Source organism: Apus apus, chromosome 5 (genome assembly GCF_020740795.1).
Source record: "Apus apus isolate bApuApu2 chromosome 5, bApuApu2.pri.cur, whole genome shotgun sequence".
NCBI classification, from domain to species: domain Eukaryota; kingdom Metazoa; phylum Chordata; class Aves; order Apodiformes; family Apodidae; genus Apus; species Apus apus.
In genome coordinates, this window is record NC_067286.1 from 47,518,735 (window position 1) to 47,546,407 (window position 27,673).

General features: G+C 39.2%; 1 protein-coding gene across 1 annotated transcript in view; it reads right to left on the reverse strand.

Moving 5' to 3' along the window:
• KCNK10 (potassium two pore domain channel subfamily K member 10) overlaps positions 1-27,673 on the reverse strand; it is a 72,972-nt gene that overhangs the window by 12,423 nt on the left and 32,876 nt on the right. The window contains exons 4-6 of the mRNA XM_051622142.1: positions 24,406-24,523; positions 21,149-21,309; positions 1,424-1,610 (exon numbers count right to left, since the gene is read on the reverse strand). Of these exons, the coding sequence (XP_051478102.1) occupies positions 1,424-1,610; positions 21,149-21,309; positions 24,406-24,523 (466 nt within the window). The remainder of the gene's footprint in view (positions 1-1,423; positions 1,611-21,148; positions 21,310-24,405; positions 24,524-27,673) is intronic.

Consider the following 27,673-nt stretch of genomic DNA (forward strand, 5'->3'; position numbering starts at 1 on the left):
TCACAGCAGAAGTGCTTCAGTCCTCTGATCATCTTTGTGGCCCTGCTCTGAGCTCCATGTTCTTATGCTAAGGCCCTAGAACTGGACACAGTACTCAGGTGGGGACTCACAAAAGCGGAGTGGGAGAATCACCTCCTTTGACCTGCTGGCCTTGCTTCTTTTGATGCAGCCTAGGACACAGTTGGCTTTCTGGGCTGCAAGCACACATTGCTGGCTCATGTCGAGCTTCTCATCCACCCACACCCCCAAGACCTCCTCAGGGCTGTTCTCAATCTATTCTTTACCCAGCCTGCATTTGTGCTTCAGATTGCCCCAACCCATGTGCAGGGTTTCCTTTGACATTCCAGGTACAGAGCTCATATTCTAGGCCAAATTCCCATAATCATAAATTGGGAATTGCAATATCCTTTTCTGTGCTCTTTACAAACTTCTCTCGTGATTAGGTACTCTTAATGCTGCTGCAAAATGTTATTTCCCTGGCCCTTCACTTTGAGATGTATCTCTGTCCACCTCCTTTATTTATAAAATATATTTTATATATTCCTTTAGCTTCATTCAATGTTTTTAACACATTCATATTTCATTAATTTATAGAAAGCAACAAAACAGTAGCATAATACAGCTGTTTGTAACAGACATCTTAATGCCTTTAACTAGGACCACAAACAGGAATGAGGTGTAGGGGTCATGCAATAATGGAAAGAAATTCCACTTATTTTAACCACCTTTTTGTTAGCAAAGCAGCAGAGTAAAAAAAAATAAAAATCTCATCTCTCCAACCAACAGTCTTGACTCCCTCTTTGGAAATTGATGAGTATTTATAGTTCTGTATTAATCTTGGAGAGTATCCTCCTAGCACTGAGATGCATATTCCTTTAGTTCTTCTCTTTCTTCATCAGTTTTCCTTAATAGCACAACTGCAATGTCAACATTTCTGCCAAGGTTAGAGAACAAAATGTAGTTTTTGAAATGTTGCCCCTCCTGTAGCAGCAGTCCACTATTGCATCTGACCAGAGATTTCTCCAGCCCTATGGCTCAGCCCTACTTTTCAAAAGCTTTATCCATTCATCATTTTGGCTACTTGCTTCAGCAGTCAGCCTCAGATTGAGTCCTAATGGACCAATACAAATCTTGAATTTGATGGGAAAGTCATTTGACTTGTGCATAATTCATTGCATGATAAAAGGATAATCAGGACTTCCCAGGCTCATGTTGTCTACACTGCTGCAAGCTTGCAGTCTGCAGATGGTAAGGTCTGGACTTTAAATCAGCCTGGTGCCTATTGCACAGTAACCTCAACAGAAGTACCTGGCATTCTTTCACTGGAATATAATATACTGGGAAAAGCCTCCTCTTTACATCAAAAAACAAATTCTAAGAGCCAAGGCCCTCAAGTATAGCACCTAGGCTCAAAGCTGCTCACCTGCTACAAAGTCACCAAATCCAACAGTAGTCAGAGTGACAACCACAAAGTAGATGGACTCCAAGGCTGTCCAGCCCTCGATATGTTTGAAGATAACTGCAGGAATGGTCACAAAGACAATGCAGCCTGCCAGGATGAAGACGATGGTAGAGATCACCCGGATCTTTGTTTGACTCACTTGTTTTTTCTAGAAAAAGGAAATAACAAAAGAAAACAAAATCTTCAGTGGGTTTCTGGGACTGTATACTGTGTGAATGGCAGACTGATCATGCCAGTGTCACCTGGTATTTCCCTTTCTGCTTTTTGTGAGTTTATTAGGTAGAAAACAACCCTCCTTCTCTCTTAGTGAGAACCCTTCCTGGGTAATAAATAGCAAACCTCTATGTCTGGCCCGAGAAAAATGATGATTCTCATTTTCCATGCACTCTGCAGTTTCTAACCTACTAGAAACACAGTCTGGAAAAAGACCCAGGCTTCATAAATGCTCCAGTACACCCCAGTTTGGGTCCAACGTGTAAGAAGTGCACATTCACACCTCCATACATATAAATTTACACCCACACTGTCTCACCAGCCCCAAGCATTCAACAAGCAAGACCAAGACTGAAATGAAAATAATAACCATTTTTTCTTCTAAAACCTAGGATTTTATGTAGAAGTAATTTATGCTTTGAGTTTTCTAGACTTTCCTTGATTCATGATTTCCAACTTTCATTCACAAATACGAAGGTTAAATCTCCTCTTCAAAAACAGGTGGCTGTATTACTAGTTCATTCCAGAAATAAAGGATTTATGTCAAATACCAAACAACTTGAGATAAAATTACCTATGCAAATCCACACTGGAAAGCTCTTGAACAAAGACTGTATGTGTTACTGGCTTCTATAACCAAATAACAAATATGAGTAGTATAATCACAACATTTTCCACTCCTAGACTATATAAACTCTCACTCTATTGAATACAAACTTAGATTTTGTTTCCATCAACACCAATGATGGATTTATTTCAGATTTGCTGGGCTGTAAGTAAACTCAATATTCAATAGTTTCACAAGAAAATTGGCAATTTTTAGAAATCTTACTGTGGATTGATTACAGTGGCAGTGTAAATTCTGTATTTATCCTGGAAAAGGAATGTGGAGGGCACTGTAAGTCACATATTTCCAAATTATTTTTCCAAACCAACCATCTCCCTTAACCCAGAAATGAGATCTCATTTCAGATTAGGACATTGGCCAGACAGGAAATAAGGTTTCAGGAGTTATCTTTATAATTTATAGAAGGGATATTGCCTGAACTGGTTAATATCTAACCAGCTTGTAAGCAGTATTACTGCTTCCACTAAAGCATTCCACTAGAGCATTTACTTTACTTTTTTACCCTCATTAGGCACTCACCTGACCTGGGATGCTCTGCACTTAGAACTCAGGTAGCAGAACAAATATACCATATTTCAGAAATAGCTTTAGTTCTGAAACTGTTTGAGGTCCCTGTGCTCAATTTCTTTTATTTTTCTGTGTGTGCACTGTTTTCTGTGTCTGGCTGAACAAAAACAGTTATATAGGATTAGTAATATAATGCAATAAATAAGATGATTAATTAAATATAAGACATGGAAAAAACTTCCACTGAAGTACCAAGGAGAAAAACAACACAAGAATATAAAACCTGACTTGACTTCTTACTTATTTTTTTCCTGGGGAGCCATTTTGAGCAGTTTGCTAAAATACAAAAGGATGATCTAGCTTCTTTAAAAGTTATGGACACAGATTCACAATTACAGGATTGCAGACTTACTTATGTGTAGTGAAGGGGAAACAACTGATCACATGGACATTATATACAGTGTCTTAGATTGGTACATTTGTTTTTTTCCATGGAGAAGGATTTAACCAAGTTCTTGGTTTTTTACTGGTTTGGCCAAGGGGACTTACTTACTTCTACTAAATGCTTCAGTTTCCTGGTACATAAAAATTAAATGGCAGACACATCAGTACAGTGGAAGCTTTGAGGCACATGCAGTGCTATACAGCACTGGACAAAAAGTACTTTGGAGCTGCCAAATGCTACTAATAAAGCAAAGTTATGCACAATAACCCTTTCTCCAGTCCCCATCCAGAAACATTAAAATGCATTTCAACACATGTCCTGATTGTCTTGTCTCAGACAGAAACAGGAGTGGAAAGAATGACCTACAAATCAGTACTGAATGTTCAGGACATCCACTTGTTCGTGAGTGATAAATCCAGCTGAAGGTTGTTGGTTTTAAGTAAAAATGGTAACAATGTTAATGAGAGGCTCTGCAGAAAGGCCTGACTCATGGTTATTGTGCACTCCAGTCACTCCCACAAAAGCTGAGCAGCTGAGGGTCTATTTTTTCCTTACCCATCCACCAGCACAAATGAAGTCAGAAAGCAACGATGAATCAGGCACAGCACTTTTAGAGCCAGCGAAAAGAGCACAAAAGCAAAACTCAAAAGCATAATTACTTACTGGATAATGACACATGAAATTCAGGATACAGGTGAGAAGGGTTTTTTTCTAGAGTTAGATATGTATCTGGGGACATTCACAGTAGATTATAACTGCTATACATCAAAAAAATGTTAAGGTACAGACCTCATTATTCATGGAATATGTACATTGTAGTAACCACACATTGAAAAAACAGTTAGTTTGCCTCTGGTTTTTTGCTGGTGGAGTTGGCCGTGCTATTTTCCCACAAAAAAAACATAATTTTGTGCTGCCCAGGTTCTCAGGAATAAGGACATGCAGCCTTTACATTCCAGTTTTGGCACAGTTGTATTAAGATGAGCCTAAGCCACTGCTTACACTGTATTACATTGTAATACAGACAGGTCATTGCAGTGTAGTAGGTCTGTCAAAGAAACGTAGGTACATCCAGCATTCCCACATCAGATGAACTTCTAACAGCCTTGTGGAAAATGCTCTCCAGCTGTTTGTTGGCTTTAATAACAAATAGGAATTGCATTTAGGATTCTAACACTAAAGGAGCTTTTTGTTTTAAATAGTATTTGCAATCTGAAGCCAAACACTGGCAAATAGGTGAGCAACTCCAGCCAGACTAATGCACCCTCTGAGCCCCTTTTGTCACATAAATACAGAATTTTCTACAGGTGTCAAAGAGAAACAGTAAGGGAGGCCTTTCTCCATGATTTGTAGTTTATTTCATAGTGCTTTAAGGAAAACAAAAACACTTCTGAAAGACATGTTTTCTACTTATTTTTTAGTTTTGTTTTACCAACAAGTTCTCTCCATGATGATGAAGTGGATAATTTGTTAGACAGTCATCAAATATAAATAAATTAGTGCCTGCTAATGAGAGGTTTCAATTTAAATCCACATAGAGATAATCTGCAAAAGTTTTAAGGAGGAATCTAGGTACAAACGATGTAGAGATTTCAATCATTTAACAACATAGAAAGAGTCATTCCCATTTACTAATGAAAGTGCCAATTTTACTCTTAGGTATAAGCACTTAGGTTAAGTGCTAAAAAGGCAGCATGACTGCATATGACATCATTTTGTTCATATTAGTTCAAACCATCTAATGCCAATCTCCTTCAGTGCCAATAGGGATGAGACATCTTATGCATCTTTTCCACCAGTGAGTGTGACCTTGCTTTTTTCTTCTTTTCTGTTACATACACTGGGGTCTTACTGGTTTTGGTCTTCTCCAATAATTTCAGGAGTCAAAGAAATCCCTTTTCCCTTTTTTTATCTCCCTCTCTGGTCATTAACTCACGTGCAATTTTTCTGACCTAACTGTTGACAACAAAAGGATCAAACAAGATTCTTAATTTCTCATGATGGGGCCACATGGACGATACATATTCCTACCAAAACTGAGTAGATTGTTTTTCATAAGTAGAAGACATGAAGCATGGGATAAAAAGATGCTACAGCCACTTTTCAGACTAGACTAAATGCTAAGTTTATGGAACATACATGATTTTCATTAACAGCATATTTCAAATATGTATATTCCAAGATTTTGTAGTGTCACCTGCCATTTCACAGAAACTCCCCCAATATACAATACTACTCAACCAAAAATAGCACTGGAACATTTGCTGCTTCGCAGTGAGCTCAGATGGTTCCTCTGTCTTCCAAACATGTTCTTTTCTGAATTTCTGACAAATATCCCTAAGACTCCAAGCAAATTGCTTTCCTTTTGCTCTAGATGACCAATGGCATATATTTAGTGCTAGTATACTGTGCCTTCATGAAACATGCTGTCCTCATCTCTCCACAAGGATCTGCATTTTGAAACAGTCCTCTGACAAAAACACATTTATTTAACATTTCTTTTGTCTCTTTCACCTACTTTTAACTTTATGCCCTTTCCCCTGCTGCCAGCTCTTCTTTGAACAGATTGTCTCTACTCATGCTCTAATTAAACAGCTTATCTTCTAAATCACTTTCTTCACATCAAAATATTTTCTAAAGAGGCCTTTGTACTGAAAGCATAAAACAGAATATCAGATATATCAGTTCTATTTTTTCTCTGCCACAAATATTAGGCATGTCCTTAGTCAAAACATTTTTTCTAGGCTAGTGTAGACAGTGCAGATAGACATTGCCTTGCAGTTCAGTCAAAACCAAGCCAGCTCTGGTCCAGAGTCTGGCACTTGCCTCAGAAAAGTGTGATGCCCATCTCAACAGGCTGTACAGAAAGAATAGCCCGGCACTGGGCTCACAGAACTTCTCTGTGATCAGTGTCATGGTCACACTCAGTAATTAAAAATTTATGCTCATTGGCAATAAATTCAATTCCTCAAGTCAAGTGTGCTTTGCCCATGACAGTACTTGGTAAGTGATTTTGCTGTCTTTATTTTGATCCATGAGTTTTCTCACTTTCTTTCTCCCTGTTTCTCCCAGTCTTGCTGTGGGGAGAGTTCTGAGCAAGTGGCTGTGTGGGTGTTTGCTGCCAGCCAGGACTTACTCATCGATGAAGAAGGCAACATCCCTTGAAAGCAAACGAAGAGAATTCTAAGCAACATATTTTAAAATATATACAACATTTCATACACCTTTATGGGTTAAGAAGAGTGGTTTGAACCATTCCACTAAAAATGGGCTTCCCCACTGTCTAACCAGCTCTTTCAGTGCCTCATCGCTATTTTAATTCTCCTGTTTTATAAAGAACACTGTTATTGCTGCACAAGAAGGTGCAAAAACCATCCCCTATTTTGTAACTGTAGTAAGTACCATAGAGGAGACAGAAAAAGCTGTAAGCACATTTGTTACTAAGCTTGGGAGAGACAGTCCTGAACACATGCAAGGCACAGGTCAGAGTAAAGGACTTTTTTACATCACTGTTTTTCCCCATAAAACCACAGCTCTGCAGGGTGCTTGCCTAGACCTAGACGGAATATGCAGCAAGCTTCTCAGAGAGCAGCAGCTTTATCTAAGATTATTTTGTAAACCTCTAGGCATGGATCTTGCTGCAGCATAATGTCAGTACTGATACTGTGTTATGAATACACAGAAACACTGACTTGGACATTTTCTAGGTTTGATATATCCATTTTCAACCTTCTTCCTCTCTCTAGAAAGCACACATAGGGCTTTCTGATATGTACCAGCTAATTTCTGCACGTTGCTTATTATGCTACTGAAGGAACAAAACTAACAATACTGAGCACAAACCTCTGTTCTGGCTGATCTATGTTCAGCCCAAGAAAATAAAATGTTGAATAAGGGGGAAACAGGTGTCTAGATGCTTAACTCAGACATTAGAGCAGACTAAGGACAAAAGAGGCTCATGGCACAGACTTAAGCAATTTCAAAGGATGCTTGCAGAGGCCAAATCTAGAGTGTATTGTTCCTTCTGAGTTATACCCATATTCCTCTTTCCCAGGGAATGCAACAATGGCTTAATAATGGTTGATCCATATAATTTCCTTGTACCTGAGCAGATTTTACCTTGTCTTTCCTGGTAGCCCTGATTTTGGTAAGTTTTGAGCATTTATCTTGTTCATCGGTGCAATTCAGGGGAAAAAGTAAAACGCAGTTATGATGGTGCAAAGAAAAGTGCTACACAGCAGCAAGGTTAGATTTATGAGTACATGCTCAGCATCTAATTAAGAAATGCACTGAGACTGAGAAAGACAATTAGTGTAGCTAGATCAATTAGAGATCCAGTTATCTGTTGTATGACATGGCCACTTTCAAAGACTGAGCAAGAAAAAGAAAATTGAACTTAACGGTAAAATTATCTCCTCTTAGCAGTGTTGAAGAAATTAAATATTGCCCTTTTTAGCTCTGTTTGGGCTTTCACTTCTTATTCTGTTGTTTTGATTTGTTTTTTTCCTCTACAGTGGAGTAAAGCATCCAGAACCCTTCATACTCATGAGTTTTCAGAACATTTAATTAGTGAGTAGGAATGTAACATCAGCATTTGTAAGGCTTTATTTTGATGGACTAGATATCGAAAGGTTAAACAGTGACCTTCTGAAACAAGGAGTAGATCTTCAAGCTAGATTTCTTGTATCTGTTCCTGGTCTGCAGTTTGCAATGTCTGCTTGGTTTGGAATAACTAGCTAAGAAGCCTTCCCTTTCCCCTTCTCAGGTATAATAGCATACATCATTCTCTGCAAGGAATTCTTGCAGAAGCCTCCAAAGCATAATTTGTATTTACCATGAGATTTCTTACAGATGTTAACACTATAAAGGCTCTAATACTTCAGTCTTTCCAGACAAAATCACTATTTTTAACTAACCAAGTGACAGAGTGTTCTCTCATGTCAATAGCCCACAGGGAGTGATTTTACTCTCGTGGATACAGGTCCCAGAAAAGTGGAAGGAAAGTAAAAGCAGGAAGAGAGAGCAGCCCCCACAGGGAAAAACATGGAAACAGTGGAAAATGTATCACCCCTAGAAGTGTCCCTTCATGCCACAACAATCCCCCTGCTCCTCCCAGCCTTCTCCAACATTTTGCAGGAGCTGCCACTGCTTACCCGCAAAGGTAGAAGGAGGGCAGGCAGCCCCTTCAAAAGGAAAGGTCTGACACAGGGTGAAGGGTGCATCAAATACTTTGTCCCACTGCTCCAAACAGTTCTTATTGCCACAATGACAAGTGTATGTGCCGAGGGAAAATATGAACATGTAAATGACATTAGAGTGGATAATATGGTAACTTGACAGTGCTGAAAGATGAAGGTTAAATAAATAAGGCAACATAACACTAAATTCACCACCTTCATCTAGCCTGTACATAGCCTTGAAGTAACTTCTCTTGAGTAGGAAAGTAGCAGAGTCCTCATGCCTGGGATGAAGAACAATGTACAGGTATCCTCATGGAGTAATTTCTATGTATTGCCTTTCAAGATCCATTACCCCCTCACACTCAGTCTTTGAAGCTTTCCCAGAGTTTTCCCACAGTACTTTTGAAGAGTATTCTGAAGAATACCAACAAAAATGGCAGATTTGCTGGAGGAGATGGGGGATCAACAATTACCATATTATGAGTTATTTTGTGTTGCAATTGCATTTCTGTCTTGGTTTTCCTTTACCTCCTATACTGCAAACTTCATCTTGAATTTAGGATGTCCTTTAGTATATAAATCAGGTTTTCAGAGATGGCAACACCTACATCAGAGCCCTAGCTCATAGGATTTGCTATTTCAGCACTGCACTGTCAGGAACACAGATAAGTTTCCATAGCAATATGACCAAAATTTAAGGCCATATAAAAAGGAGCATATTCACCATTAGTGCTTAGGAAAGAGTTTAACTTTCATACTGATAACTGAAAAATTCACATGTTCTTTGGCATTAATCAGCAGCTTCCACTGAGTTATCTTATATTTTAAGCTACATACAGAGTATCTAAGAAACCCTAGCTGCTCTGTAAACTGTTCATCATGCTTTCATCTCCTGTTTGTCTTGTGTTTCCCAAGAGATAGTTGCTTGAGACTCATGGGGTTTGTTTCCAGTGCCCTTCACTGCAATTAAAAGTTATGTGACTAATACTAATTTCAGCAGGAGGCAGGCAGGTATAGTTTTACCCTTTAGAACAGTGGTTCCTGAACATTTAAAATTATAAAGAAGACCAAATTAACTCACTTCCTTAACAAGAAAATAAGGATTCAGGATCTGCCACTGCTTATCCTGAGATAATTTTGAATACTAACCTGGTTTCAAACCAAATGAGAAGTGGCCAAGATTGGGCTTTAATATAAAGCAATACTGTTCATCTTATTTCACCACAGAAAACAGAAACGAAGCAGATAGATGGAACAATACCTGGCAAAAGGACAGAGGTCATATTCCAGAGATAATCCCTGATGTACGTTAAAAATAGCCTGAGTACATTCAAATTAACAGTGGAAGAAACCCCCTTCCTGAAAACTTACTTCATCATTACTCTGTTGTTTTTATGTTCTTCTTTAAGGGTGCTAAATTATCACCCATAGATTGATCCATCATCCATGGAAGGGTTTGGAAACCCTTCTACTCAGTGTCAGTTGCCAAGTATTCTCTTACTCTGCCCTTAAGTCAGATTTTTTTTTTAGCTACTAATTGCCTACTACATCTATAATTCGTTTATTAATTAATTCTGTGTGAACATTCAATCAGGTGCTAAAGGCACCCTGCAAAAAAAGCTAAAGTAGATGAAGAAAAACCCTGAAAATAACAGAGAATCTTGGGTTTATATACTACAATAACTGCAGTCAATCCACAGTCAGAAAGCAATGTAATGACAATTCCTTCCCAAATTAAAAAATAGCTATTACCACTTACTGTAATACAAATAGATACCCGAGCAGTAAAAAATAAAGCCTTTGTATTATTGATGGATTCCTGACTAGTTTTTGTATAATATTCTCTTTTTAGGAGCCATAAAATATTATGGGCACTGTAGTTCAGTGACAAGAGTATGACTCCAGTAAGAAGAGTTATTAAAGTTTTGAACCTCTCATAATTTTAAATAATGAGGAAAAAAAATATTGAAAAGATACTAAAAGGCCTCACATAAGCAGGCAAAACAGTCCAAGATTTCCTCTGAAGTGCCTGTAGTCAACAGCTACTCTGTACAGTGTCTGAGACTCACAGAAAGAGGTGTTACAGTAATACCAGTGATCATTTCTTTGGGGGATGGACTTCAACGCACATTAGGTTTTAGTTTCAGTGCACTGGAGCTGACTTGAGATAACCAGAAAACTCTACACTCTGGATTTAAGCTAGTTTTAACACCTGGTTTCAGAACAGTCTTTCCTCCTCTGTTTATACTATCATCTTTTTAGTGAGACTGATTTATTATTATAATCTCTTCCTGGTATTGACATGTTCTCCCTCATTAGAACTGCTACCTTCTCTTTCTAGCAACCCCAGGAATGCCCTTTCAACTATTACCAGACTCAAAACCTCCTGGGGCTCTCTTTAGAGGTAGACTCAATTCAAGATCTTCATGACCCTCTCTTTGAAGTTGCCTTAGGCTGATGCAATACTTCTCACAAGCCCTAACAGGCTTAACAGACATTGCTAATAACATCAAAATTTAGAAAAGATCTTGCAGAGATATAAAGATCTGAATGTAACTGTTAACCCTGAAATTATATGACAATTTGCAAGAGGTTATTAACCTGCAGGATTAAGGACAGATGTGCTCCAAGGCCAGCCCATGTAAACTTTAGACTCTAAAATCATTCTCAGCAACATAGACCAGTAGTTAAGAACAAAACAGCAAACATTTGCTGGGCTTAAATTACTTTGTCTGCAACAGATTAGCTGTAAGCATCACCGATAGGATTAAAGACCCAATTAGAGGAAATAAAATGCCAAAAGCTGGGATTCATAGATTTTGTCCTTAATTTTTTAGTACTAGCATACTTTCTTAGCACTGTACAGAAAAAGATGCTTTCCTGCATCTTAAATATAAGGAAGGGGGAAAGTGATCCAAAGAGTAGAACCCACATATTCAAAACCACACCTCTAGTCAGTGGTTGAACCTAAAATAGAATCCAGAGGCAAATTTGGCTCCAGTGGATGAAGAGTCACTGCATTAATGAAGTCTCCACCATCAGCTGATAATCCCATAGGATTATCTCTTGCCTGTAACTTCTATTGAGCACTGGAGCACAAGGACTCTAAAGAAGGTGATAATGAAAAGCAAAACTAAAACTTTCTGCTATCTTTCCATCACCATAATCAATGCAGTAGTTAAAAACATGAAAGATGGAGACTGCAGCATGGAGAAAAGTTTCAGAGACAGGCACTGTAAATTTACCATTCCTGCTTTTCATCCCCCAGTTCAACATTGTAAGAGTTTGCAGTCACACTTCTGCTAGACATATTACAGTAAAGTGTCCAGATGGAACTGTGTCTGGACTGCTTTACATCCAAGAAGTCAGAAGATCATTAAGAAGTTAAGAAGAGCATCGAAGGAATTCAGGAAGGAGCAGAGAGAGGAAAACATTTGTACAGTATAGAGAAACCAACAGTCTTCCTTGTAACACATAAATTACTGATGAACATGAGGAGAATGCATCCATATTTTTTTCCAAACTTGAGCACTCCTCTCAACAATGAAGCCCTGGATTTCAGGAGTGCTTATGCATTATAACTGAAACAGTTGTCACACAAGGAGAGGACTGAAACCTGCTTCCTCACCACTCCCTCATTTCCCGCACAGTGAAACTCCTTTTGAGGGGATGACATGAGGAGTGCACCCATCAGAAGTGGTTCACAGCCCTCTCCAGTGTGGTGGGAGATATACTGTTTGAAGGTCCATTTGCTTAAAAAGTCATTGTGCTGAGGTCTTCTTTTCCTGAGGACAGGAGATCAACCTTAAATTGCTACAAATTATTCAGAAGAATCTAACACAGCACTATCTGTGTTTTTGAACAGTTACTTTTGATCTAAATGAATTTTGATGAGGAACACAAGCTGAAATAAACAGAGGCAGAGCATTTGCTGACTCTGGTGTGACCATGGTCAGTCTGCTAGGTGCTGTATGCTGCTCTTCCAAGCTGCACTTTCTGCCATGCTGTTTGTATAGTGCCTAGGCAAATATTGAAAGTTACGGACTCTTCTAGTACCTGCATTCCTTAATTTCACATTTTTGTCATCAGCTAATTTATAAAAAGTATGTCTTCAGACATAAAATATAGGGAAATTTAAGTACTTAATAGATTCATAAGGCACTGTGGATTTATCAGCAGGCACTAGAGCGTATCTAGATTTTTTATTATACTTATGATGTAAAGTCTATTTTTAGCCAAATATGCCTTGCAAGGATTATGAAGGATAGCACGTTGCCTGCAGATTTCTTCTGCTACTATTTGACTATGCATGCACCCATAAATTAATGATAACTAACTGCAAAATTCAGATCTGAGTCTAGGTTATGCTTGTAAATTTCAGGATGCTTAGAAATGAAAGTAACATTCAGATGCATGCCTACTTGAAATAAACATTGCATAAGCATCTACATACATAAAGCAGTATTTTGCTGAGCTGCAAGCACCCATTTTTAAACCTTGCTCAGAGAAGTGTGACTCTCAGATGGACCTTTAAGGTGTTACAGGCAAAAGAATAGATAGTGAGCTGAGATTGCTTACAGCCATTTGTTCTGGGTTTTTTAAATCAGTGCTCTAAAACACAAGCTCTCACCACACAGACCTTTTTTTCCTGGGCAAGTTATTCCGCTACATAGGGAGCAAAACAGAAACAGTTTCAAAGGACCAAAGTCCCAACTACTGAGAGAGGCACAGAATTACAGGAATCAAATAAAAATATTTCAAGTCAGCATACTCTATGCGTTGCCTACTGTTTCTCTCCAAGTCTACATCACCTTTGGTCTTTCCATAACAAGGTGATCTTGTGTACAAGGAAATCATTTGCATAACTACTTTCTCAAAGTTTTCCTGTAAATAACTTACAAAGTTCACATGAAACATTTCTTTTGCTGATGAAAGGGAGAATTCTGGGCGTCATAAGGGAAAATTTCTTCTGCTATGTAGCAGGTGGCAGTTTTCTCCTGCTTTCCCGTTCTTCTAGCATCTCTTAACATCAGCTGATTCTGCCTCACAACCAGTCAGCCATTTGCTATTGTATCCTTCTCTCTGCCTATTTTCCTGTCAGTTTAAAAACAGTACAAATCAGTGTTTACAAATCAGTGTTTCCACAGAGTCTTGGTACACTGAGGACCAGTTCCTGGCTGGCTTGTATGGTATCAAAATGTTAACAACCAATAACAGAATGTAATTATATCTACTGTCTTCACTGCAACAATAAGAAATCTTTACGAGATTATGAGTTATTTCTTTCTAGTGACTGTTTTTAAAGTTTTCCTCAGCCATTTTGTTTTGGTCAGAATGACCCAGGAAATTGTTGAGCTAAGCTCTGAACACTGAAAATTCAGCTCATAAATCTTGCATTATTTTGGAAGAATAGTGTGTATGTGCCCCAGTAGGTTGAATTTCACACCCCATCTTGACAGCTCTGCCCAGAGGCAGGATGCCAGCAGATGGCAGGTTGATCACTCTGCTGGACTGGTCCCTTGTGGAAGTTCTTGAGTGAATTTAAATAAATAATAAAATAATAGTAGCTCTTTTCCTTACAGAAAATAACAATGAATAAAACTGTATTTAAAAATAAAAGATAGGGTGTTAATATCCTCAGTTGATTTTTAGCAGCTGATGTTGTAACACACAGATGCTGGCTAATAAAGAAATGCAATAAAACCAAAAAAAAGTCATTGTGTTGGTTTTTTGTATAATTTCATTAGATGTCAGGAAGTGGAAAGGAAACTCTTCTATCACTCTTTGTTAGCTTAATCTGCTCAGAAATGCAGGTGTTAGGCCCTATATTGGAATTATAGATAGGATCTTACTAGCTAATGTATCACCTAGATTATAATACATTTAACCATGTCCCAAAGTTTTAACTCAGTAAGAAGTGAGCAAATCCAGAATTGTTTCACTGGTTTACATAAACAGTCATCTGAACTTGAATTTCTGGCTTTGGGAATGATCTCATCTGAAAGTTTGATTCAACGGCCAAAACCAAGAAGAATCAATGCTGATGTGGGGCTGGAAGAGAAAGCACAGACTGAGGGTTGCCTGGCAGACAGGGTCCCTGGCCCATGGCATTACCCTAGGGAAGAAGAGTTAAAGGTGGTACTTCAAGGAAACCTCAAACAACTTCTCTGAACTGCAAACTTTGCCGAGAATTCACTAACCAGCTCTGCACTGATGTCAAGTATAATGATACGGATTTGATGTGAGGACAGGGAAAGAAGAGAAGGTGAGAGAGCAAAAGGAGAGATAACAGAGCGAAGGGGTAGACAGAGGGGAGACAAAAAAGACTGTATTATCTGTTCCTCCTCTGCACATTTACTCTCTCAGTACAAAGTTTGCTTCCCAGGATACCTCTTCGATTCATTTTCAGATAAGGAATTCGTAAAGACAATTCCTGCCACTGGTACAGTAACAGAAGTGATCAAAGAAGCTAAAAATGTCTAATAAGAAGTCAAATCTCTAAGAGAAAGAGTAGTTAGAGTAGATCTGTGCATTCTGCAAGATAAAGAAAGTTTAGCAAAGGTAGAACTTTGGCAGTTCCTAAAAGAAAGCTTTCCACCAGCCCAGTGGGACTTCTCTTAATCCTGCCCCAGCCCCATCTTCCAACTAAGAACTTACTTTTCCTAGGACTATTTCAAGTCCTAACCTACTTCTGTCTTTCAGAAAAAGAAAAATTGTTTCTTAAGTCTAGAGCAAACCATTTATCAAGACATCAATGAGCAAACAGGTTACCTAAGATGAAAACCTGAACGACAGGTAGCAGATCTATCTGTTTTGAGAATTCCCTGGGTCACTGAAGGGTGAGTTTTTTACAGAGGCATGGTATTTCAGTGTACATCAATGTATTTTCTTAAGGTGTGAGTTTCTGGGGTGCAGCTTTGCCACCACCCATGTCTGTGGCTTCTCACTCACATCCCAATATTGCAATTCACACCCTATCTGCTATGTTGCCAGACCTGTCATCAGCACCATGCTGTAAGCCATGGCCTGAAAGCAGTAACTAAGTCCAGGAACAGCTCACAGTGGCTTCACCTTAGAAGCCAGGAAATCCTGGAGCGCTCTCAGAAGCATGCTGTGCCCAGGCTGAATGCCTGTACCCATACTGAGGTACAGGGGGGAAGATCTGTCAGGTTATGCTCATCCCATCTACTTCCAGTTAGAATCTAAACATTCGTTACAAGGTTTGAACAAAGACTATCTGAATTAAGCCTATATTTAACTCATGATAATGACAGCTGCTGTGTTCTGTAACTGTGCACTCTGCTTATGGAGTGCTTTCCTTTCTATCTTTAGATGTTTGCAGCCTCTGTGTGTACAGAGCAAGCCAAAAGAATGGGATTTGTTCTGTTATTATCAAAACAGACTCAGGTTGTTCATAAGATCCCTCACATATGTAATATAATGTTATTACTTTTATGGTTTTATGTCACCTTGGAATGCATATTTAATTTCTGTAGTTTCTGGAAAGCTTTGCCAGGTGAAAATTATGAGTATCAACTCCTTAGATTTTTAGTGTGTACATGGTTTTCTCAGATAGGCTGAGATAGATGGGAGAGCTGATTCATCACTAATTTCAGGTACTGACTGCTTGAGTCCAGTGCATATAGTGAGTCTGGTGGCCCTTTACATACCCATTTTCTGGGTGTCATGGTTTGGGCCTAGACAACAACAAAGAACCACGTGGCCACTCACACACCTTCCCACACTGTGGGATCAGAAGGACAAAAACCAACTAGAAGCTCGTGGGTTGAGACAAAGACAAGGAGGCTTCACTCACCAATTATGGTCATGGGTGAAATAGACTTAACTTGGGGAAAAGTATCAATTTAATTTATCACTGATCAGATGCACACAGGACAAAAAGAAAAACAAAGAACAGAGCTTAAATACTTCACCCCAGCCCAAAATTACTTTGTTCCTAATTTCTCTACCTCCTTCCCATTAGCAGGTTTTAGAATTAGCATGTCACGTATTGTTTTCTGCTGCTCCCGTCTCCTCACAAAGAAGGATTCTTCACAGTCTTCTTCTGTTCTCTCATGGAGTCCTTCTCATGGCAGAGTCCTTCACAAACCTCTCCAACATGAGTCCCTCCCAAAAGATGCAGTCTATCAGGAACAGGCTGCTCCAGCATGGGCTTCCCACAGTCATGGACTGCTTCAGGAACAACCACCTTCCCAGGTGCGGGTTCCTCCACTGCTGCAGGTCCACCTCTGTTCCACCACGGTCCTCCAGACTGCAGGTCTACAGCTGTTCCACCGTGGTCCCTCATAGGCTACTCCACCGTGCTCCTCCATGGATTGCAGGGTGACAGCCTGCTGTCTCACCATGGGCTGCAGGGGAACCTCTTCCCCAGCACCTATTCCCCCTCCTCACTCACTGACCTCAGTATCTCAGCTCTGGCACTTGCTCACACCTCTGCTCTCCAACTCCCCCTCTCCTCTGCTCTCAGGTCTTATGTCAGTTCATTTCCCCTTCTTTCATATATTAATTGCAGAGGCGCATCCATTGTCTCTGATGGCTTATCCTTGGCCAGAGGTGTGGCACCATTTTTTGGAGCCAGAGGAGCTTTTCATTAGCTTCTTACAGGAGTCACCCCTGGAACGCCTACCCTGCTACCAAAACCACACCAAAACTAAACCAGCACACTGAGTAATCACAGTTGTGATTTGGATACCTCCTTGTATCACAGGAAGCATCACTCTGCCAGTGTCTCCCATTCCTAAGATGGTACATAAATGTTCTTGTTTTTACAAAACATTATTTTGCAATTAAATAATTCCAGACCTACCTAGCCACAAATAAATAGGTATTTCCTGGCTATCTGCACACTGAAATAGTGACAACATTTTGGAGTACAAAATGAGCAGTGGCATGTGTCCAGCTTCTCTGTTGAAATATTCTGTCAAAGCTGTGGGGGTAGTGAGTATTTGATAACAGCAAATCTCCTTCCCCCTTTATGGAGCTCAAATTGTACTTAAAATTCCCACAGAGTCTGTGGGCTGATCACTACAATAGCTAAATGTGGCATTCTTAGGTTCTCATTTGTGCTGCTAATTAATGTATGTTTGGTGGGGCTCCACACAGGTCATGTCACAGGCAGCAGAAGTGCACAAGCACAACTCCTCTGGGAGGAATCCTTGTTTCATCTTTCCAGCTACGTGGGATGATGCCAGGGCAAGCTGTTCCCTGCATGGCATGGGCTCCATGCTCACAGTTACACTGTTAGATGGAGCAAGAGTCTTGTTAGGAAATGCTTGGGGTGAAAAGACTGATGTTCTGACAGAGAAACCTTTATCTCCTCCCCATCTGCCAGTGTGAGCATACTGCCTCTTACCTGGCTTCAAAAATGATCCTAAACACAAGACCAAGTTGCCTTCAAATCCCATCCACCTGTACAGACAAAGGCAAAGTGGCAAGGATTTCAGGAACTCTTGGCTGCCCTGATACCTACCATGTAAGATCTCTAAGGGCAAAAGGGATAAACAGAGGCAACTGGAGACAGACAGAAGCAGAGTGCTGAGACATATGCACATAGAAACTTGTTATACTAGAATGTCCAGGACACATGCAAAGTTTCTTCCCACTTCCTTCCCCAAGGGTACAAGCTGGACTGCCCAAAATTGCCTTTGAGGACTCACTAGAAGGCAAACAATACAGGGAGTTAGTGATTGCCACCTTAGAGATTCAGCTAAAAAGGCCTGTGGTGGCAGACCAAGCACTGATTTTAGTTTCTGTTAATTGCTTTTCAAAATGGGATTATTAAAAGTGCATGGGATATTCATGGTGCAAGTGCACCATGGATTTCTGCATGGTATACTGGTCTTTTGGTGTTCAGCTTCTTAGTTGACATTCTTTTTTCTCTTTTTAATTGCTCCTAAGTTTCACAGTGTTATTTTAAGGCAACCATCCATAGTAATCACAGTCCCCTTGTGGAGCAGTTAAATTTGATGCTATCCCTACACAAATACATTAGTATTTCTTTCATCAGACTTCAGAAAAATGCATTATTTTGTATCACCAACACTGGATTCCATTTTTTTATCACTTTACTATCCTTTTGCAGCTTCCAATTTAGCTATCTTGAAATATCTAGAAACATAATTTGCAGACACTGTCACCTGCATATTCATCTTCTTGTCTGAACCATTCCAGGCTACCTCTGCTACAACAGGAAGATCCCAGTAAGGGCTTCAGTAGAATCACACCAATAATGCTACCATCTATTGCTAATCTCCATTTACCTTTAAAATACATACTGATTGTGTGAGAGCTCTCTTACCTCTTCACTTCCTTACAGACTTTGTTGAGAAAACTTAAAGGTGTTCTGGAGATTCAATTTTTTCTATCATTAGATCACTGATGCACACTCAGTGACCCCTCAGCTAGCTCCAAACAATCTGAGAGGCACACAACACTTCACTACTCTCTTCAGTGTCTTTTTACTTTGTTTGTTCCTTTTAAATTTCTCCTAACTACTCTCCTGGTTTTTATGTCCTCTCTTTAAAGGTTGTAGCAGGTTGTTTTACGCCCACAAACATGCTGCATTTGAGTTCATTATGGAGATAGTTACAAAGAAACTAGTTACACATTGAACTAAATGTTGTTCATTGCTCAGGATTAAACAAGAATACTGAATCCATTTGTGGATTCATCTGAGTAGGTCCAAATATTTGATGGAGCCTAACAATGTAAAGACAAAGTGATAATAAAGTACTTTATTACTAAAATTGTAATGATTAATTTATTCTGCATTACTTAGCATTACAAAGAATATATTATGTATAATATAAGAATGTTCTTATATATCAAATGTTATGTGAATAATCACATAAAGTGAAACAACTAATATTAAGAGTATTTGCTACGGTGCATGTAAATTGTAAACTGTATCAGGTATATTTCAAATCGATTAACCTAATTACTAGGAATAGTGAAGGAATTTATGTATAACCCCCATCCACCAAATCACAAAAGAACAGAAATAATGGATTTGTGAGAATAAAAATTAAAGGAATAAACGTACATCTTATCTAAATAAGGGGACCAGAGATCTTTAAATTGCTTTGGAAGCTGACAAAATACCAAGCAGGGAAAGAAATAGCTTAGATTGCTACAAAAAACAAGCAACTGCATTATCTGAAAAGAGGGAAATAGTACTTTGAATACCAAAAAACTATAATGTGCCAATGGGCTATATTCTGTATGAAACATTAGTATCAGCATTCATCTGTGAATCTTAAAATACTTCAAGTAGAGTGTGTATTATTTTATTAATAAAACATCATGCTGACAGTTTTATTATCTTTGTCCACATCACCCAGAAAGCCAATACTACAGCTGACAATAACAAATTTTCTGACTCTCAATTCATATCATGATTTTGAGATTGTAGTTTTTCTTGGGTAGAAACAGGCTTGAAGGTTCAGATATTTCTTTGAAGTGAAGCAAGTGTAATAAGAAGCTAAGTAAAATGAAACTAGATATCATAGCTATGCCTGTTTTTGCAGGCCCAACCTGAGCCACCTTTCAATAAACATTTTCATTTCAATGTAGGCCTTTTTCAAGTGCTCTCCAGTCAGGCACATACAAGCTTAGTCACCCATAATCACTAGTCACCTTTTTCCAAATTTAGCCTGAGAGACACCCCTTATGGATGGTCTGGGACACTCCACAGTAATTTAATCAAACAGCAAATTGCTCATACTCCAGTCTCATACTCAATTACTTCCTTTTGAAAACAGTTACAAGTAATTTGCTGTCATCTGTGGGAATGTTTTAGAAATGGATGACTATTAAACTAACCAGCTTGGACAGCTTCTCATCCATTCCATCCCTGGAAAGACTTACCTCCAATTATGTTCCATCCAAGAGAAGCATTAGATAGGTTACTTCTAGAAGTTTGGCTTCAAAGAGGGAATCCCTGAAGTGACCTACCAGCAAATTAGCAAACCTATGTTTGCCAGGTCTGTAGCACTGCTTGGGAGTGAATTGCTTACAGTGATACAGACTCAAAAATAGAGGGTACTAGCAACATGAAGTAAAATCACATCTGAGAAAGTCTACACAGAAATGGAGCGTAGGATGTATCAGTGGTAGGCTGGGCAGGTAAATACCATAAAGATGATACCAGTCAGTGGCATTATGCCAGTTTTTGCAGCTGCAGGTCTACTTCAACGCATCTGTCCTCTTGCAGTGAAAGCATATCACTCAACCATCTCTCTTCCCAAGTTCACATTCACTCCAGTAACCCTGCTTTCCAAGGGTTTGGCTTTATTAGTAATACTGTCAGGATCTACTCTACATCCTGGTTTCTCCAGAAGTTACACTACCTGTTCTCTCTTTTCAGTGAATGATGTACAAGTCCAAAGCAACCTGAGGTGTTTTCAGGGCTGTTATTCAACCAGTCCTTGTAAGGAACCCAGCTTAGGAGACATATTACCCAGAGATAGAATCAAGAAGGAAATTCAGAGCCTCATCTATAAGCCCTGCATCACTATCTAGAGAAGTCGCTTTCTCTCCACGGACTATAGAGGCCCCTAAGGACATTAAGCAGAATCTCAGCTAGGCATGTAAATATTTCACAGTGCCCAACGTGTAGAAAGGACTGCAGGAAATAGCAACAGAATTAAAAGAAAGTTCTACAACACACGCAAAAAAACTATCAGTGAACTTACTCTGAAAACTTTTTCCACCCTTGCAATACACTTCCCAAAGATGGTTCCAAGTTGGTCTCCAATACCAGCTAACAAGAATCCAAACAGTGGAATCCCAAAGATGGCATACAAGATGCAGAAAATCTTGCCTCCAACAGTGCTTGGGGCCATGTTCCCATACCCTGAGAAGGAAAACAATTGTCAGACTCTCAGAAATTTTAAATGGCTTTTTAGAAAAATGAATAGGTTTAGAAAAACTGCTATTCCTGCAAACATACGTTTGTCCCACATGTAATTCTTATTTACAGACTTTCCATGGCAAGATGTCAATTACCCAGGTGAAATACTTAGTTCTTCTTGCGGCCTCAGTTACCCATATTTTCTATAGGTTCAGGTACTATCTAAAGTTGTTTTTTTGATTGATTAATTAATCAAGTTGACTTACCAATGCATAAGATCCCTCTGTGCTGGCCTGCTGCCTGCACACGGCTGCTCTTCTTGAGCTGTGCCAAAGATGTCCTGATGGGAGTGTGATTCACCTGACAAGGCTAATTTTTGGTACTTAGATCATAATTTCCTTGAGCCCCTCATGACACTAACTAGTTACACTGCAGCCTCCAGCTGTACCCACACTGAGTAAATCTGCCTGTGAACTCTTCATTCAGTTCCCCTTTAAATTTTACAATAAAGGGCCTAAGATTTGTACTTCATTAAGTTTTTTAAAAGCTTTAAACAAGGAACTTTTTAAGCCTTCACTCTGAGGATCCTAATTATTTTACATTTTAAAATCATCACTGATGCTGTAATAAAGGTGCATACCTGCCTTCCTTCCATCCTTCTTTAGGGTAACCTGGAGCTGTTGAAAAGATGAAAGATTCTGACCAAGACATAATTATCCAGGTGCACAACCTGAGTGAAAACTCTCATTTTGGCCCCAGCATGTTTGGGCACATTTAGCTTCAATTCCCAGCCTTGTAACTCCAGATAAAATATTGGGAATATCTGATACTGGCAGAAAAGCAGCTCTCCAACTGCCATATCTAGTAAAATACATGTAGTCACGACAGTTTGTTTAGGCACTTCTTCCCTTCCCTGAACCACCCAAATGAATTTAACCTTAGGGATCTACATAGAAAGGTATCACTCCATTAGCCATGGTATTTGTTAAAATATTACACTAAAGAGAAAAAAATAGGAATTGTGCAGAAATATTTTTGTTTAAGATCAGGTATCTTTATTGAAATGCTATAGAGATTTGTATTTTGACTATACATATTTATTTGCATATTACAAACGATCACACAATCACAAATCAATGATGAGATGGAGTGGAAACATGCTCTGGAGTGTTCAGAGAGATGGAGATCTAAGAGAGTGTCTGATTCATCTACAGCAATTCCTCCTGTTCCTTGGGAATTAAGATTGGGCTCCCAGGTCATAATCCTGTTCGGTTTCTGACACTGGTACTGGATATATCTCTCAGTCATGGGATGGTGACAGGACTATGCTGACACACAACACTGCCTTCCTGCCCACAACCCAGATTCCTCCTAAAAGTTCAAGAAAGTCCAGGCTTCACAGGCCCACTGGTCAAGGCTCACCAAGCAGTCTGCTGAGCCTCTGGCTAAGAAGAATCCTAACAGGGCTCCGATGGATAAAATAAAAGCATTTTCATGCCCAGGCAATATGTAGACTTTACGCAGCCTATAAAAATCTCATTAATGCAGAACTTAAAGCAAATATGGGCAAAAATCCAAGTTCTTTTAAAAAAGTTATTTCAATGGCAGACGTCAATGAATATGCCTACATAAACTATGCCTACATAATGGCAGTTATTTTAATGAGTAATGTAAAAGCTTGTCACTTGATTCTACTGAGTAAACAGATATTAAGGAAGGGTTTTCTTACATTTTATTCAGAAATGTTTTCTTTCTTTCCACCTGCTGGTTTTATGCTACTGTTAAAAATACACAGTAGTGTAGCTTAGCAAACAGAAGAACACATGGAGGGGTATACTCTCTACAACCACTCTTTTACCTTCACTCTGACAACAAAGTCAGCCAAAGGCACAGACTCCACTGTTTGAGATATCACCACAGCAAGTCTTGTAACTGCCACAGGGGTTCTTTTTGTTATATAAAGAACCTGAAGAATGCAGTCAGTTTCTCACATTTTAATAAAGGGTTATGTGCTTGTCAGGTTATTTGTTTATACAGTCACCAGTTGTAATATGGAGAACTTTATCCAATATTTAAATCAGAGGAATACTCAGAGGCAATGGAACTAAAAAGGAACAATTTGCAAGTTGTTTCCAAATAATCAGATCTCTTGAGCTCTAACCATGACAGCACTGAAATCAAGCTTAAAATTATAAAAGCACTGCATAATTATCAGCAGATTAAGTTCATCATCATTATCAGTTTATAATCTTTTTTCTTCAGACTGTCTTCTGACATCCCAGCTGCTTGAACAATCTTCTGGCACACAGAGGAGAGGATGAAAATCTTAGTATACCCAAGACCAACACTGAGAGATCAAGAGACTAAATACATTGGGCACAATATACAGGGAGGCCACGTAATGACAGCCTGAATAATGAACTTATTAAAATTAGTGGTTTAAGAAAAGTAAATGGAGCAGTTCAGTGTACACTTCGTCTAATACAGAGAAATGTGTCAGTATTTCAAGGTCACAAATTCTAGAGTGGAAAAAAAAGTATTCTTTTTTTACACAATGTACAATTTGTAGAATTCCAATTATTAATATGAAAGCCAGGAAGAATTTTTAAAAGGATGTGCTATTTATATATTTCCAGTTAAAAGGAGTAGGATAAGAGAAAAATTACTTATATCAGTCTTCAGAGCATAAGCCAAAACTACTTGATGTACTTAGGAACAAAGCTACTCTCGTGAGTAAATTCATCTATAACATTAAAATCCAAATTCTCAACAGTCATAGAATAGTTATTTTGTTGGGTAGTGGTTCTTGATCTTTTTAGTTAAAATTAAGACTACCTGCACCTACGTGAAAAATAGGGTTATAAAGCCTTAGCTACATCAGTGCTACTTGTTTTCACTTCAGCATTTTTATTCTACCGTAATTGTGTAAACAGCTTCTGATATTTACCCAGAGGCTCAATGCCCCTGACACATACCAGTGGCATGTCTTCTGAGAATTGAGAGGTATGCAGTTTCTTTGTGACCTACCTTTCTCAAATTTATTTCATTATACCGGTCTCAGTGTGACTATGTATTTTAAAAGATGAACAATAAACATACCTATTGTTGTGATGACTGTTCCAGCAAAGAAAAAGGCACTTCCAAGGTCCCAATGACTGCTGTTGTTAGAAGAATTTCCTATGGGACTGACTCCCGCATTATCGGCATCAATAGCATGCTGCAAAGAGAGAGACAACAGCTCAGCCTTACCATCTCCTATGTAAGTCTGTATAGGCTCCAAAGGGAAACTTCTAGGACCATGGGAACAGCTGAGATTCAGATTTTTTTAATAACTGCTCCAAGTATAGTAGCATCCTCTGTATACAAGAGCTGAATATGTGACTGAACTAAATCTCTTTTAAGGTGGAAGAAAGACACAACGCATATACGAATGACAAAAGATACAAAGCAATTGAGAAGCAGAGGACCAACACCACTAAGAGATCCATAAATATTGTTCCTGTAGCAATACCTGCTAAAGGTAATATTCCCCAGTGAGAACAACTGATGTTCGAAGAAGCAAGAAGGGCAGAAAATAAAAATAATGTTTGTGAAGTCAACTGAAGCTAGTCAGCCAAGGACTTTAATTCCCAGACAATAATTTATGAAGTTATTTATAATTCATGCTAACTAAAGAAAAAATATGAGATATATATATATATATACACACGCACAATTTAAAATTAACAAATACCATAGCTATGGAAACATCATGAAACATCTTTGAGATCAGCTGGGACTTCTCAGTTGCCACAATGGATATGGTCATGTGTCCACAAATGTTGCATGGTAGAGAGAACCCCAGCTAGTGCTTGAATGAACTAAATCCAGAAGAGAAGCTGAGGTAGCTATATTGCTTTCAGGTCACTCTCACACAGCACTGAATCAAATCAGGCAAACACATCAGCCTGCTGAATGTTTGCTTGGGGATTTCTAAACATGCACCATATTGTATCAAGGAGACATACACATCTGCCTTTCATTGCCCCTTCACAGTCCAAAGGAAGATACAGCTACATACATCGGCCTCCAAAACACAGAAATAAATCTCTCATAAGCACCTGGCACATTCAGCTGAACTGCTCTAAGTTTACTTTGGTATATGTTCTCTAGTTGCTTGTAGATGTCGTGTGATCTATTGCCCACCACAGAGAAATTCAGACCTCACTTTGGAACAGCAGGTAAAGCCTTTCCAAGTTACCATCTCCTTCCCAAATGTTCTCAGCTGAGATTAATTTCCATAAAATCAGTGCAAAGGAACCAAGCTTCTCTCTTTCTACCTTTTACCATTTCTTGCCTTTCTCCCATCCTGTTCCAACCTCACTTTATGTCGTTGTTTTCATGCTACTTACACTATTGCCAGATCTTCCCCTTCTCTCTCACTCTGATATTTTCTCCTCTTAAATATTGCCACGAGCAACTAGCCTTGGTTATTTCAGTGAATGTATTGCTAGGCTCTAAAGGAGAGGCAAAGTGCTGCCTCTTACATCAACACAGAATGCTCACCTAGCAATACAAGTTGGTTTTTACTATTCTTATGTCATTTAACCACTTCTCTTTTCCCTCTGACTTACAATCTATGAATTGCCACTGTGATTACTTTATTTCACTTTTTTCTATAGAGTCCATGTCCAAAGCAAGGTGTTCCATTCTATTTTACCACTGCTCCACTTCTCATCTGTTCATGTCTATGATTTCTCTCCTGATCTTCTGTATAACCTCATATTATCTTGTGCATTTAGCACTGACTATTAAATACATCCATTCAATATCTCTTCTGTCCCTAGCTTTCATGATACACTTTTCTCCTCATTCACCTCTTCCCTCTGATGACTCATCCCGTTTTTTCTTTCCCTTCTATTTTGCACTATGCCATACCCATTTTTTTACTATATTTCCAAGTGACTTGATAAATCACAAATGCTCCCCCACATTTTTTCCTTGGGCTAGTTTCAGCTAATCTGCTCCCCAGCTTGTAATTTGTCACATTGCCCCACAAAAAGGGAAAAGAGTAGGAGAAGACGTGCATAGGCAAGAATGCAGGCCAGATTTATCTAGAGAGGTAAGAACACATCAGCCTTTTTTTTTAACAGTACAGCTGCTACAAGCCAGGCTAAGCTGATTGTGAAACTACAGCATGAGCAAGCTCCAGACTGGACTGGTTGCATTTCACGTGGGCTGAAAGCCAGGGTTCATTCCTCACAGCTGTCCATACCTCAAGAACCAAGGATGTAAAGAAAGGAAGTGTTTTGGACCAAACACTTTCAAAAGGGCTTCTGTACCAGTCAGTTGCTGACATACTGCAGGTGGTGTGAAAGCAGAGACCATTTGTTTGTTTGCTCACATGAGCATAAATCAGCATAACAGACAGGTTGCCTGTTTAAATAGGCCATGACACACTGTCAGCTACTCCAGCATGTTACTTCTGCCAAGGAATGCTGCTTGCCTTCCCCTTGAGTGTGAATGCCAGGAAGCTAATTGCAACACTTTAATTACATTTGACTTTACACAGTTTAGCAAGTCTATGAGGGCCAAACACTAACCCCTGAAGTGAAGGAGTGTCCCATTGCCTTAGGTAGCTTTGAGCTTCTCAGGCTCCCTTCTCCAGGACAATATTTTTCTTTAAAGCTTGACTGACATCATTAATTTATAAATATCCAACTATCCCAGTGCTACCTCTTAATACATAGTATTTTGCATAGAGCAATGGAGAACAGAAAGGGAGCATTGAGAAGAGAGCAGCCCTACAGTTAGAAGCACTTAAATATGTAATTTCAGGTCAAGAAATGAGTGAAGGATGCCTTACTACCACCACCACAAGTCCACCTACACAGAAGTATCCTGCTAGATGAAGACTGAAACAAAAACTCAAACAAGAACACTATCAATGGCAAGAGTCTCCCAGTTCACACCAACAATGAGATTTTAAAACAGTTTCCCATCTATGACATTTCAGATATGCTTTGAAATGTACAGTGAACACAAACTTGTCTCACCAGGTGTCAAGAATTCCTGCCCATGACATAAGATTGAAATAATATCTCTTCTCTATGGATAAAATCATCAATCTTCTCCTAATACCAAATAGAAACTACTGGGCTTTCACCATTTCAGTCCCTGCCCCAGCAACACCATACAAGTGACAGACTCCTATTCCACGCTGCCCTGCCCTGCCCAGCCACATGCTCCTCCAAGCTGGGGCCTGACACATGGGCTGATCTCCCAGGGCAGCCTCAGCCCAACCCTGTCCCCAGGAAGGTCCTTCATAGTCTGTACTGGGGGATGCTCCCAGCTGCCCCTACACAGCCATGCTCCCTGGCTGATAGTG